This window comes from Lepisma saccharinum, chromosome 1, assembly GCF_977018435.1.
Source record: "Lepisma saccharinum chromosome 1, izLepSacc3.1, whole genome shotgun sequence".
NCBI lineage: Eukaryota > Metazoa > Arthropoda > Insecta > Zygentoma > Lepismatidae > Lepisma > Lepisma saccharinum.
In genome coordinates, this window is record NC_139229.1 from 164,369,628 (window position 1) to 164,385,623 (window position 15,996).

The 15,996-nt window shown below is 38.2% G+C and overlaps 1 protein-coding gene across 1 annotated transcript in view; it reads right to left on the reverse strand.

Annotated features, from left to right (window-relative positions):
* LOC146003621 (uncharacterized) overlaps positions 1-15,996 on the reverse strand; it is a 113,395-nt gene that overhangs the window by 72,784 nt on the left and 24,615 nt on the right. Inside the window, exon 4 of the mRNA XM_083141946.1 lies at positions 22-431. Within this exon, the coding sequence (XP_082998072.1) occupies positions 22-431 (410 nt within the window). The remainder of the gene's footprint in view (positions 1-21; positions 432-15,996) is intronic.

The following is a 15,996-nucleotide window of genomic DNA, read 5'->3' on the forward strand; positions in this document are numbered from 1 at the left end:
GGGAGAAAATAATGCACTCACTCTCTGAATTTTCTAGTATGGATCAAAGCTTTGGCTTTACTTTCGATGTCACTGCCATCACTTGCGTTCTCCTCAACTAAGGCCACTTCCTCAATTTTTTTCAATTCGTTAGGAACTTTATTTTCATCATTTTCAGTTTCTTCTTCTGGCTTCACATTCAAAGAATTTGCCCAATGCACTAGAAACTGCACCTGTCTTTGAGCTTTCTTCCTTGCTCTCTCCTGCAAAATAATTCCCTTCAGGGGAGTCACCTTCTTCTTCGGCACTTCTCTCTTTTTTCCTCTCTTTCTTTCCGGATTGGAAGAATACAAAATATTTCCACAATACCTTCCTTCCAATTCATGCTTCTTTATTTTGCTTCCAGTAACTATCTCTCGTTCTCTTTTCTTCTGACTCTTAGTTTGTTTATTCTGCAATGAAAGGCAAAAAAATTTCTTAAAGAAACATTAATATTAACAAAGATGCACACAGGAGTAAATCAACTAAGGAATTCTGAGTTTAAACGGGCATTCATCAACACTCCACCATCAGAATGTTTCAATTCTTTTTTGTTGCTGGATGCCTTTGTGAGAAGTTTAAACATTTTTACAAATTATGAGTAGGTTAGGCTAGTTAAGTTTTAGTTGTCACGGAATTTTCACTCGGGTGTGTACAGAATAATTTTTGACATGAAAAAATTATCTCAACAGTTACAAATTTCAACTTTGGGCAACCTTTTTTTTTTTGGAAACAATATGTTATAAATTAATAATTTCCATGATTAACCAGACACGAGTGTCATGTTCTCAAAGGTTAAAATTTTGGTTTTACATATGCTTGTCTCATTCTCCTGCACATGTTATACAAATCATCCAACATTTGAAAGTCAGACCAATAGATCTGTAAAGTCAGTCGGTCCTCCACTTATTGCTATGACTTACAAGTGTAGAACACTGTTCTTACATTCATTGACTACTACTGCCAGAAGTATATTTCCATGTTGATAATGTTGTAGAGACATGCAGCAGGTGATGGAAAACTACACACATACTAAATAAATCAAATCTAAAAATCCTAACCTACTCTAGACGTTTAAATACTAACAATGTATGCATGTAGAAGCATAATTACAATGCTCAGAGCAAAAAGCTGCCTAATCTTCTTAATGTAACCCTATAAAATTGGGATTGTGATCAGAAGCAATTTTCTACACGGAAATTAAAAATGGGAAGGAAACAAAAATTCAAGATTATTATAATTACGGAAAATATAAGCACATAAAAACTTGACATGTCACTTTATAGCACATAACGTGTTTTGTAGAAGGTAGCAGTGGATCATACTCCAAGCAAAAGCACAGAAAAAAAAACTTGCAGGAAATCATGTTTATGGGATATAGAGTTGCAAAAAAGCTGGCTTTTTGGAATGGGCAGTTTCTTTTGATAAAAGGCCAGCATTTTTGGAGAAAAACCCGGAAATTTTGGCTTTTTACCAATTGCAGCTAACCCATTTATTGCAGTGTTAGTTAAGAGTTTAGAGGTTCGTTATGTCATAGTTTGCAATTAGCTAAATAATTTTACATGGTGTAGCAACCAAAAGACACATATTTGCCATTTCTTCAACAGGATGTCCAAAAAGTCAAGCAACAGAGACTTTGAACGTACATAGCTTTTGTACAAATAATTATAGGGACATGAATCTTCAACTGGGTATTAACTTTGTCTATGTAGATATTTTTTTAAACGTTAAACTAGAAAATTGTGCTGTTCATGAACATTCAGTATGCAGGAGAAGTTATTAAGGTGTAAAAAAGTTATTGTACCAAGTGAAAATGAACATGGATAAAATACAGCTATGGAGTTGCTTGCAAAAAGTTTTCAATGTATATAGATGGTCTCTGTGGGTATTTACCGAATTGATAGGAGAATGATATTTTTTACGCATTACAGACGATTTATAAGGTTAATTATATTCATTACAAAAAGTATGCTTTTTTAATTACAAGGTATACTGACAACATTGGTCACGTCAGGGCAGTATCAGGTGTACGCGACAACAGTCTATGTTATTCAATCAATGTACAAATGAAAGAAAATATTTTAAATTTATTAAATGAAAAACTTTTGTACGATAAATTTCAAATCTTTTCTTTCATGTGGACCTTGTCTGAATAACATAACCAGATGTCAGGCACACCTAATACTGCCTGCCCTCTGACATGACCAATGTTGCCAGTACAGCTTGTTATACAAAAACTTTTATTCTTATACTAGAGTATTGCATGAGACCACTTTCTCTGGCTCGAGTGTATAGAATCAAATATCATAGAAATATATATGTAAAAATATGCCCCGGTAGTTTCAACCCATAATCATCTATTTCATTTTCATATATCACCAGGGCTCGAAAAAACCAGGTTGCCATGGCGACTGAAAATTTCAGCCTGATGACTATGATGTTTTGCTGTAATATTGAAGTTTTTTTTTAATTTAAATTTGTATGTACGAAATTTGAAAGGTTCTAAGTTCAAATTGCATTACAGTGTGAGATAGCAAATGTTTTTTACAACATTGTGCAAATTACATAGAATCACAAACAATTTCTTACTCTTTGTGCCCCCCACCCCCTCCTTTTCCACTTTCTCTCGCTCACGTGGTCCTGAATACGGTGATGCTCGGCTTCATATAGTATGCACAATTGCTAGTAGGTGGCACCACTTGAAGATCAAGACTGGAGTTCTATTAATACATCGGGGGTTCACAGACCTGATCGAGGTTATTCTTACTGTAAAAACACAGTGAAGCACAGAACAAGTCGCCCATCGCCAGAAACTCGCAGAGACAAGTTTCAGGTAATTCAAACACATGGAGCGGAGAAAACATAGTGGAGCCTCGCTGGCGAGATGTTACCAAGAACAAACACGGTTTGATCTTGGGTTGTTTTTTCCAAGTGGCAGGCTCTCTGATTGGCCCACTCAAGGTTACTCCCTCCTCCCTCTCCCTCGAAGCAACCCTCTTTTCTGTTCTTTTCACGTGCTACTGTGACATAAATAGGGACTGCAAATGTTTTAATATTATTGAAATAAAAGCTCAATTTGTCACGGTAAATAGAGATAAACCTGAGATATGTAATAAATTGCATTAAATTAAATACCATCTTGGCAAAAGTTGGAAGCACATACCATAAATCGACAAAGAAAATGTTTAAGAGCCCTTTTTTACGAATATAAAAAGATTCATGCAGATCGATATATTCCAACAATATTCCTAATTAATCATTTTAACTGTATTTCTATATTTGACGTCCCTTTTCTGCCACTTTGGCTAATTGAGACGAAGAGGTTGATTGATGATTAAATGCAATTGATGAAGGGACAATCATGAAGAATACCCATGCTCAGGCCGGTATTCAAACCTGGAGTCCCTGACATCATAGCGCATGCTAACCACTCCGCCACGGAAGTCTACATTAATCTCGTAATCACCATTATTAGTACAAGACCATATGTGCCACAGAAGAATGTGCAACTAATGCATTTAAATCAACTTTTAGTAGTCTTACACCAAATGAAATATTTAAATTAAGTGTAAAAATATTAATAATAAATATAATTCCAACATTACTCATATTAGCAATACTATATGTATTTCTAGGCCCATCGTTAATTCCATCCAATAATTATTTTATTTGTTAGATTTTTATGTCTTGTTTCAACCTCTGTGGTGGAGTGGTTAGCGCACCTCACCACAACACCTAGGATCCTGGGTTTGAATCAAGAATGTTCTTTGTAAGTGTCCCTTCATCAATTGCATATCATCAATCGTCCTTATCTTCACGATTAGCCGAAGGTGGTAGAAAAGCAAAGTAAAATAAACCAAATCATTCAATCACTATTATTACTCGATTCTCTCACACCACATGCAACATATTGTGCTACATATTTTTACATGAACAATTTTACTTTCTACAATGCGATAGGTGGATTAATACACTGCTGTTTGTGAAAATTGCAACGCCCAGAAAGAATGGCCCGAATGAATCCAAACTCGGAGGATGTGTAGAACAGTGTACCAGCAATAAGTGATTAGTATTGCAGAGAGATGGCGTACACGTAGGCCCAGCAGCACTCTCTCTTGTGTGACCGGAAAGGTCAGTGTTACGCCTAGCTCATTTAGTGAAGAGCCATCAAACGAAGTGGAAACGTGAAAGCAAGGGCCGGTATGCCTCGTTGATGTCAAAGGGTGCAATATCAGAATGTGAGTAAATTCGAATGGAGCAAAATGATTGGTCTCCAGGAAGCGGGTTTATCATACCGTGACATTTCGTCTTGTACAGGGCATGCTGGTACGACAGTGATGCATGTGTGGAACCAGTGGATAGAAGAGAGTTGTATGCAGCTACAGGCAGGTACTGGACCACATGATGTGAACACAGCACGGGATGACCGCCATCTTGTCAGCATGGCTGTAATGGACCGTACAGCTTCGTCCACAGCGTTGGCTCGATGCTGGAGTACTGCAACGGCTGTGGGCCTGTCTGCGTCGACGGTTCAATGCCGTCTGCTGCAGGCTGGGCTGGTGGCACACATGCCATTGCATCGGCTTCCACTGTCCAGAAACCACAAACGCCTCACACTGCAATGGGCCCGTGAATGCTGTCGCTGGCATGCTGAGTGGCAAAATGTAGTGTTTTCGGACGAGTCCCGCTTCTGGGACTCGCAATCTGGCAGCCTGCATTGTTGAGCGGCATAGTGCACAAATGCCAAGTGTGATGGTTTGGGGATGTCATTGGATACAGCATGCGATCTCGCTTCCTATGTATTGAAGGCAATCTGAACAGCAACTACTACATGAGGGAGGTTTTAGAGTCAGAGGTACTGCCCCTCCTTCAGGTCACTCCACATGCCATATTTTAGCAGGACAATGCCCGGCCACATGTGGCGAGGAATGTGCAAGCAGTCTTCAAAGAACGACGTGTACCACTGCTTCCCTGGCCTGCACGTTCGCCTGACATGTCGCCCATCGAACATTTCTTGGATATGGTTGGTCGGCAACTTGTTCGTCACGGTCCTCCAACAACCACTGTTGATGCTTTGTGGACTCACATACAAACTGCGTGGAAGGAGATTCCCCAGGAACATATCCAGGCCCTCTTTTTGCAGCACGTGGAGCTTCACACCATACTGAATTCTCAAGGTCAGAGATAATGTACAGTTCTGTAATCCTAATCAATAATTTGTGTATTGGCATGTACCTAATCTGTGGTATAAATTTAATTTCAATCACATGCATCCTTCTCGGTGTTGCAATTTTCACAAACAGCAGTGTATTATAATAGAACTCTCATGTAGAAGGCTGCTTACATTTAAGCGGGTGGGTGAAGTCGGGCAATCACATTTTACTCTTACGTTAATTGATAATTAACTTTTAGTTTTAAACATTTTGGGGGAAGCAGTGTCAAATTCATGCAAATGCAGGGGAGGAGGAAGGGGCTACAAAACTTTCTTTATGCATATTTTAATGTTTTCTATAAAGTGTATTCACACGAAAGCACACAAATATTCGAAACTAATGACAAGCCAATCTTCACTGAACATTTTATCTAAAAGAAAATTGCGTAACATGGCCGCTATTGCCACTCAACTTAAAGAACTGGTGGATAGTGCTGGGGGAGGGAGTGCCTCGAAGTGTGGCCATCTGTTCATCGTATCCCAAAAATTTTTAAGGCCTGACCTGTCTCCGTGTTGATGAGCAAGGGTCCTTGTGTTGTGCTTTACCATGTTCTTACCCAAAAGCATATGAATGCGAAGTTCAGTGCAGATGTGAAATTCTTTGGGTTTTGTTTTTGCACTTTAGGACAAACCATTGCAACTTTTAGTGGTGTTTGAATACATTATGAAACGTGCAGCAACAAATGAAAAACCGCAGAGCTCGAAGGAGTCTCGGCTTACATTTTTTTTTGCAGTTCTTCGAAAAAGAAAGAATTGAGTGTGTGTACTTCATGGGAACAATGTGAGGCAGTGGCTGCAATATTGGAGTCGAATAACACTTCTCTTGCGACGGAAGCAGTTTCCAGAGGCCGGAAATTTAAGGAAGAATGATGCAACAAACTAAAGTGGCTCAAAATTTGATCCCAGTGTTGGTGTTGCTAGATGTGAAATATGTGCTTCATTTCCCGCCATAGCAGACGGAACTTCAAAAGTTGTAAAAGGGTTTACTGGTTCGTTCAAGCTGGAAACTTTCAAGAACCACGAACAATCATTTCTCCATAAAAGATGCGTTGCTACAAACAGGGCAGGAACTTCACCGTAATCAGCCCCTTTGGCAGCATGTGTGAAGAAGATGGACGAAAACATGTTTGCACATCTCAAGTGTTTTCACTGTAGCCTACTATGTGGCAAAAAATAACAAGCCGTTCTCAGATTTTGAAGGCTTGATAACATTATCAGACAAACTAGGTGTTGAAATAAAAAGTGAGTACAGAAATGACAAGCTGTGTGCCGAATTTGTGTCCCATATTGCTAGAGTACTTAGAAAAGAATTAATCAGCGAATTGCAAGAACAAAAGTATGTTACGTATAATGTTGGATACATCGACAGATAAATCCTCTGTTGAGGAAGTGGTACTTTATGTACGCTACATAAAGGACAGTGGGGTGAAGGAAGTGTTTCTATCAGTTGCTCTTCTTGAAAATGTTACTGCTGAGGGTTACTTACAAACAATTGAAAGTGAATTGAAGAGGCATGGGTTGTCACACTGGTTGAATTCAAACCACTTAATTGGTATTGGAACTGATGGTGCAGCCTCTATGATTGGAACAAAAAATTAATTTGTAGAGAAAATTTGGAAAAAGTTGAATCATGTTATTAAGCCTCGGCTGGATGTTGAAAGAAAACCAAATTTCTAGGGTGTCGTTAGTTCCGTTCTAACAACAGTACCAAGGGAACACGAGGGAGGCGCTGACGTCGCTTTCAAGAAATTCTCCTTCTTCCCAGCCACAAACCCTCCCATATTCTTACCATCGTTACCTCGCTGCTTTTACGATCTTGCAGGGAGGGGGAGAATGGAATGGTCGTACCCACTGGCCATTGACAGATGTTCCGGAACCCTGAAGAATAACTGTTTTCCTTTCCTTAGTTGAAAAAAAGCTTACACATCGTCCTTTGAGATCACCAGCCTATGCACTGTGAAGCTGCATGTTTCTTTTTGTTTCCGTCGGTACATTCATTAAGTTACAGTAAAATGGCCAACTAACATAGATTATGTAGTAAAATACGAAGGGGCGAGGTGTAGGGGCCCCACAATGTGCTCTTCATTTTTTTATATAATCGCAGAAATTCCACAGATAGTGTCGCTTATAAAAAAAATAGATTTACGAAACAGAAATCTGGTTCCCAGTAACATCATATACGACGTCTGCGATAACAAGCAGTGACGTATTATCTCAGCCAGAGGGGCCCCGGTAACTTGTCATATGGGCCCCCCTCCGAAATGCAGAATTAACTTACTTGCTCGCAGATGTCAATCGATAGGAAAATATCCCTCATCTCATACCTTTGTATCTACGCAGTTTGTCATAAACGTAGTGTAGCGTGTCAATTGTCTACAGTTAGGAATCCAGTAGAAATATTCAGTTGCTCAACCAGTCGATCCTTATTTTACAACAAACATCAAAATTGTTAATTCGTAACCTTTTAGTTTTACACGTGATATTTAAAATGTAACTTCCCACCAAATATTTTCAAGGAGGGGCCCAATTCTTTTCATATTGAAATAAGAGCTGAAATGAATTTCCCACATTGTCTACACTTGTTTTACTTCAAAGGGGCTGAAAACCTCAGTTAAAGGTGGGACCCATAGTAAATTATCCCTTTGCTGTAAAGACCATTATTCCATCCTCTGCCACGCAGGGTATACAACTTATGAGTTGAATGTGACCATTATTTTGTGTAATTTTGTAAGTTCATATTTCTTACAATTTGGCATTTTGTGGACATTTCTGTCGAACTAGTTCTTATTTTCTAATGTGTTACGATTTTGTTATCTGCAGTGTTCGAAAGGAAAATTCCTAGCTGCAAATTTCCTTGTTCGCGTTGGGGATAGAAGGAAGGATCCTTGTGTGGAGCAACTTGAAGATAATGAAGTAGATGAAGGAGAATGATTATGCAAATTCGAGCACTGATGGTCTATTAATAAAAAGGTTCTTGTTTCATGAAAAAGTCTTTAAGAAAGTATGATCACTGGTCTATCGAAAAAAGAATGGCAGCGTTAAAATTATGAATAATGATGTTGAGGTCTACTAACCTGTGGCAACCTTATTTTATTTTGGGATGGGCTCAGTCCTTCGAAGCTGCATTTCATTGAGTGATAAATTTTCAGTGAATAGAGTTCCTTCGCAGCTTTATTATCTATCACTCAAAGACTAGAGTCCGCAGTTATTTCTTCGTAGCAGATGGAAATTTACCTTGTGATAGGTTACTACCGACAATCTAGATGTCCGGTTCAACCCCCATTACTGAAGGATAAGTTTGTTGCTTGAGTATATTAGGGCTACTCACTCAGTATTAGAAGGCTAATATGAGCGACTCTTACGTTGAATCTTGGCCTGGAGGAACCAGGGGCTGAAGGCACATTCACCTCAAAGTCCGAAAGAGGAGTGTTTACTATTTTTTTACAATTCCACCAAAACAGTATTTTTTAATATCTGTGTAATATATGTAACTTCATAAAAAATATTTCAAGCAAAAATACAAAGCATCACGAACAAAATATTTGGCAGCTGGAAGCTTCCCCCTCCTCCAAAAGTGATTCCTGGCTGTGTCGCTGCGTTGAAGTAGAGAAAATATTTCCAGATTCTTCTTCCAGTTATTTTTCAGAGATTCAGCCCATCCTGATTTAGTTTCAAGAAAGTACTACAGTGATATAAGTCGATAACAAAAAAATGGGAAGGCATAATATTTGAGGTAAAAGTTAATTTCTTGTACAACGAAGGGGGGAGGGCAGCTAACTATTGTACTTCCGTCCCACTCTGGCATCATATTTTTTTTTGGCACTAATGGGGCCCCTCAATATTTTACTTGCAGGTGGGCCCAAATATCTGCGCTACGCCACTGAGTGGCTCGGATCCCACTTTAAACTATACGTCCAGTCCCGATTTGCCTTTCTGTGAATATAATTGGTCTTAAAACAAGTTTAACAAACAAACGTTTTGCTATCAGTTCACAATTATGATTAGCTGTGCTCTAATAGTTGGTGATATTGATAAGTGTCCAAAATGGATAGATGCACGTAAAGAGTGAGGTATTTGCAAAATTTCCTGCAACTACTCTTGAAGCATCGATATATTATAAATTGTACATATATAGTCTCCCCACAATAACCAAATGTTAGCAAGTAGATGGAGCACTTCCCCTTCCCGTTAAAATACCATTCTGTACATAACCCCCGAACTCGGGATCTCTATTACTCAATATTAGTCTGTTCGATACCCGTTGTAGGCACATGGCACAGTGGTTCGGATCCCACTTTAAACTGTAGGTCCAGTCTCGATTAGCCTTCCTGTGCATAAAGTGGACTTAAAACAACAAATCAATCAATCAAGATTAGTCAAAAGCAGGTACGTATCAAGAAATATATTTCGGGGGGGGGGGGGGGGTGTCCGAACCAAGTCTCAGAAATAATATTAGTAATAATATAAATGATTAAATTAAAGTATTCACATTAGATTAATGACATTAATTAAATATGTAAATTAATGTATTATTATTATTATTACTTGAATAGGCAAAAAGACGGTGTAGAAACAGGGATATAACAAAACGTATTCTTTATTTAGGTGTAGTTAATATCGCAAAAAAATGAAATGGGGAAATAAATGTCAAATAGATCAAGGATCGAATATTTATTGAATAACAAAAAAGAAGGTTGGATCCAGTAGACGAAAAGTAAATTTCTTGGTTAGTTCCATAAATCTTCTTTGACACTGGCCTTAACAACCGTATGTTCCCAATATAATCGTTGCCTTCCAATAAGTTCGGCAGAAATAAATAACCTTCGATTATACAACAAGTACTAAAAACGTATATTTTTATTATTTAATTTCAGTACTTGTGTACGATGAATTAGAGATTATAATTATATTTTCCTATATATTTTGTTTTGGGGGGCTGAACTTGTGAACTTGGATCGTGCATAAACAGTGGCGCAGGAACATTTTTCATCTGTAAGGTACAAAATTCGTCCTCAATATTATATATATATATATATATATATATATATATATATATATATATATACTTTTTCCTATCTTGATCCTTTTTCCGATGGGGAGGGGTGTGTGTAAAAAGAGATGGCGTCTCGTCTCATTTTCTTTCGCACCCCCTTTTCGAGGCGAGGGAAGAGAAATAAAGGAGCGGTTGAGGGGGAGAGAAGGGAGATGAGGAAGTGAGGGGAGAGTTTATTACTTCTGCTCTCTCTCCCCTTATATATATATATATATATATATATATATATATATATATATATATATATATATATATAAAACGGAAAATCAGAGTTTTGTCATTTGAAAGTAGCGAATTTCTAATAATTTTAATGCAGGGTGACATTTGAAGGGACAATAGGAAGGATTTTCCCCCGTCAGTGGCGTGGCGTGGGATTTTTAAAAGTGTTACCGGTTATCAGTAGGACATTTAAGGGAGACTTGGGCGCCTCCCCACCTCATGCCCCCCCCCCAATGTCTTCCAAGTAGTTCATATAATATTAATCTGGTACGTCTGCAATTCATCAATTTCATCATATCATCACTCATCCCCATCTTCGCAAATTAGCCAAAAGTGGCACAAGGAAAGCAAAATCAATCAAATCAAATCAAAAAAGTTCTATGATGCTGTCATAAAGTGAAGTCTTTCATTTGAATTTGAATTTTTGGGTGCGTCATGGTCATGGTCCATGTTATTCCACACGTTTTTTTTTTTCACCCGAAAATTGAGTACATGGCCAAAAAAAGAGTTTCGACAACTGCGCACATCCACATAACCATGGATAGTCGTTATACCACGAAACATTGAAATGTCGGTCATATCCAGCAGACGAGTTGGTTTTTAAATCGTTCAAAATAGGCTTTGGCCTCCCTTTCACCACAATTTCGATTTTTTCTGCAAAAGAACGAACCAGAAGATTGCTTCAAAATATCTTCTATCGCACGATTACACACACTGTTCAGATAGGATGAACCCGCCACCTCGGAACTCGAAGCAAGCTCCATTAATTAATTGACAATGCCCGAAAACAACATAAAGACGAAAGACACCACTCACAAAACTCGCACTGCACAGTCCCTCCCACAAACCGTTGTTTACTTTTGTAACACGTGAAGCACCCTTCTTGCCCCTTCCCCTTTTAGCATCGGCGCTTCCCCAATATTTCCTTCGGAACCTGCAAGAAGTGCAGTTCTACTACTGGTGCCATCTTAGTTCATTTGAAACCAGATTTGCCCAAATCGCGAAACTTTTCGTTTCAAATAAGACGTATGTAGAGTGATGTAGTCTTCATCTGTTTCCTAACTACTCCCACTCCCATGTTTCGCTAAATCCACTGAAATCTCATTTCTGACACCACTACTATTTCGTATATTTTACGTCCTTTGCTACCTTTAAGGCTTTCGCTTTATAGGATAATCGTGACGATGAGGATGCATGGTGAATTATTGAAATAAAATTATTATTTATTTGTGTATGTAATTATTAATTTTTATAATTATGTAAGTAAAATAATAACAACGAACATTGAATAACCATTTCTTGCTTAGGATTCGAACCTGGGACACCTGACACTTCAGAGCGTGCTAAGATAACAATCGGGAAATTATGCTTGTAAGTAATGTTTTCACCAAAAAACAGTTCTACCATCTCAAGAACATTGCTTCAATCCGAAATTATTTAATTCCTGCGACAACGTATGTCAATCTCAATTGGACCTTTCAACAATTATCAGAAATTTCTGTAACCGAAATAATATTATATGTGTGAAATATAGAATTTTAGGTTGACATTTTTAGAAGGACAGCGGACCCCTTGATCATACCCATCCCTCTCCTCTCCTTCTCGCCCATGATGTCGAAGGACAAAGAGGACTTTCGTAATTGCTGATATTTAGAGTAAATACAAAATATCACTTGGTAGTTTGCTTTTCCCCCAGTGTGATTTGATTTTTTAAAATTTTGATTTGGCAATTTAAGTCCACTTCATGCACAGTAATGCTAATCGGGACAGTTTAAAATTTGGATCCGAACCACTTGTGCCTCCACCGGGTATCGAACCCGGAATCCCTTGATTATAAGGCTGCAACGCTACCACTGCGCCATCGTTCCCCAGTGTGACTGGACACCTTCAGAGTAAGATAGACCCGATTAGGCGACTTAGCTCTTTTCTGTCAATTGAATATGGCAACACTGATCTGTATCCGGTAAGGATCACCGGCAACTGCGGCGGCTAAACAGTCATGGCAATAACCCGCCTCCTCCTCCCGCCGTAACAGTCTTTGCCGCGACGGAAAGTCTTCCTTGCGTGGGCTCAGAGCCCTTTCCTCATGTTGCCTGAGGAGGATACCGGATCAGTCCTCCTCTTCGCTTTTGCCGGTGTCAGAAAAAATGTCAGTCTGCAATGTTTACTTTACGACAATATTAGCAGTTTATGTACGTAATAATATTTTAAGACAGGTTCTTCAATTCTTTATATTTTGGTGTTACCTGCGGTAACAGCGGCTGCCCCCCGTCTTGTTTTGAAACATCAAATTTCTAGTTATGAGTGACACATCTCAACCTGGGATCATTATTTTGAACCCACTTGTAAACTATATCGTACTTATGGTTTTCCATTTGGATTCATTTAAGTTTACCACACCATAGCTACATACAAAAAAATCTCGTTATGTAATTTATGGTGACTGTGTACAGTGACACCAATTTATACGGGTCTGTGGGACCCGAGTCCACCCAATAATTTATGTGATTTGTGAATTCAAATTTTTGAGCCCACCCAGTGTTTTTTTTTTTAAATTGGCACCCCTGACTGTCTCTTTTAAATGCCATGTATTCGGTATTTTTTCAGACTTCTGGTGATTCACAAGTATTCTTGTATCGAACACTAAAACTGGGCGGTGTATCTGACGTATGTTGAGTTGCTTGGTCATTTAATCTTCTTCGAGAGCTTGTTGAGATCTGTAGTATTTTGTTGTGTTTTATAAAAATAAGTCGAGGTGGTCCCCGATCTAGGAAAACCATACGTTTGAAAGCATTGTTTTCAATCTTCGTTGCACAGTATGAATGGCCGCTTTGAAGACAGGTTTATTTTTTAATATAGTCCTATTAAATGCACACACATGGCATTTAGATGATTAAGAACGTGTGTTTTATGGAAACATGTCATGTCAGCCAAAACACATTTTCACCTCACTCAAGTATTATGTGAATTCAATTGAAATTGTACCAATATCTACAACTGAATGTGAATGCGGGTTCCGTGCCATGAATCTAACCTTTACTGAACAGAGGGACATTAAATATTTGGTTAAATGATAGAATACATTGCCGTAAATCAATTTCAGTGTTGGTGTTTTATTTTCATTTGGTATGAGCTCAAAATTTTAAACCTTCGTTTTAAAAGTAATTCAAACACAAAAATTGTTATTGGGGGCCATTTTGAGTTTTTTCGACTTTATTACTACCTTCATTTGAATATTTTATTTTCTAAAAATTTCGGGGGGGGCTGTAGATCCTTCAGCACCCCCTCTGCGTATGCATGCCAGTGCCCTCTGGATCTCCCTCCCCTAAATAGTCCTCGCCTCAAAAGTGACAGAAAAGCCAAGGTGAATTCCTTTTTCTAATCTCTAATTCTCCGAAACTATTCTTTTTCGAATGAGAAAATAGAGATTAAAGTTGATTTGAAAAAAAGAAAGTATTGAAGGACAATAACAGGGAAGTTTTCCCTTTGTAAAGTCGGCTGGGCGTCTCACTGGCCTGCAGGAGACTAAGATTAGATTCCTGGGCGTGTTTTGTAAGGTCGGATTTTTGCGGCCTTCTCTCTGCATAAAACGGCTCTGGGGTTCACTCATTCTCAAATAAATAGGTACCAGTGGAGGACGACACTTCTAGGGGCGGGGGAAGGCTAAAGCAGGCTGGAGCGTGATGCTTAAAAACCAAAGGATAGAGAATGAAAGTGAAAATAAAGATTGATTGATTGATTTGTGGTTTTATGTCAACTTTATGCACAGAAAGGCTAATCGGGAGTGGACCTACAGTTTAAAGTGGGATCCGAACCACTGTGCCATGTGCCTCCAGTGGAAATAAAGAGGCAAAACAGACTGAAAGAGAAGAAAAGGAAGTGGAAAACCAACCAAAACATACTATAATAACAGAGGGAGGGGTGGATTGAGAGAAATGAAGATAAACATTTCTCACGATGGAGTGAGAATAGGAACAAAGAAAAGAAACAGTACAGAACGATAAAGAGATAAAGGAAGGAAGAGAAACAAAAAGAGAGGCATACAGAGAAATCTATAGAAAGAGAGAATGAGAAACAGAAACAAAAGGTAGAAAACGAAATAGAGAACGAGCAAGTGGAGGGAGAGAGAGAAAGAGAAGGGCAAGAAATGAAGGATGCTCTATATCTGAAGAGCCAGGGAGAGAGAGCAAAGAACGCAGGAGGGAAAATGGAACAAGACCTAATCGTGAAAAAGATACTATGGTTTTACACACAGAGAGAGATAAAAGAGTTATAAATAAAATTGAGTTTTCTGTATTACAAGTTCTAGACTCTCCCAAGTCTCATTCCAGCTCAAATGAGGCGAAAAAAAAAGTCGCCCTAGTTTCGAGTGTAAACGAAATTTTAAAATTTTACTCGCTAAACTGCTGGAAAAGGAATACAATTCAATTGTATTCAAATATTATACACCATTACCAAGGAGGGCCTACTTGTAATCAGAGGGCCCCGGGTTCAATAGCCGTTGAAGGAACGCCGCTCCCGAAGGAGTGGTTTGGATCCCACTTGAAACTAAATATTAAGATTTCACCAGATTTCTGACTGTGATGCACCGCAAAGTCATAAGTCCAATAGGCTCGAATGTCAGTTAATGAATGAATGCTTCCTTAGTTAATGTTACCAATGTCAAGTCACTGTTCAAATTGAAGGGGATTCCAGGAAAGTGTCTCCTGTCTCATTTTCCCCAGCCTCTACATCTTCAAACCAGTAACTTTAATTTTCCCCTTCGTAAATTTTCTGTTATTTTTGTATAATTTGTATTTTAATTTTTAGGTTCATTTAACGCCGACACGTCAGTCAAAATTGTCAATTTTTACATAATATTACATTAATTTTTGTATTAAGTCCTATGTTATGCACAGATAGGCTAATTGGGATTGGACCTACAGTTTAAAGTGGGACCCTAACCTGGGAACTCTTGATTACAAGGTGATGACGTTACCACTATGCGATCGGGGAGCATTAATTTCAGATGAAATTCATGGTTTGGAAATAAATTTATTAAAATGTTGTTACTTCACACCAAACTCAGACAGAGCATTGTCGTCCTATTAAATTTTGCGCTTTATACGTTTCATAATAATAATAATAATACGCGTGATGATCATAATAATAATAATATGATGAATGTTAATTTAAATTTTTATTCTATTATTTACTTTGAGCTTCAATAAATTAAAATAAATCAGTTCTTGGGTCTCACCGCGCCGCAAAAGATTTAGTATAAGTAATATAATTGTATTAGGTAAAAAAAAGTCAAAATGCGAAAATGGGAATCTCTGAACCACTCTCTTCCATCCTACATTTTCTTCAATTCCCATTATGATGCATAACCTAGATATGTAAAAAAAATCGGAGAGCATCACAGAGTAAGTCAACGAAGTAACTGGCTTTCTTGTTTTGGATCAGACTTGTAAACCGACGTAATTTGTGTAAACTAAGTGATGGCGATTCACTT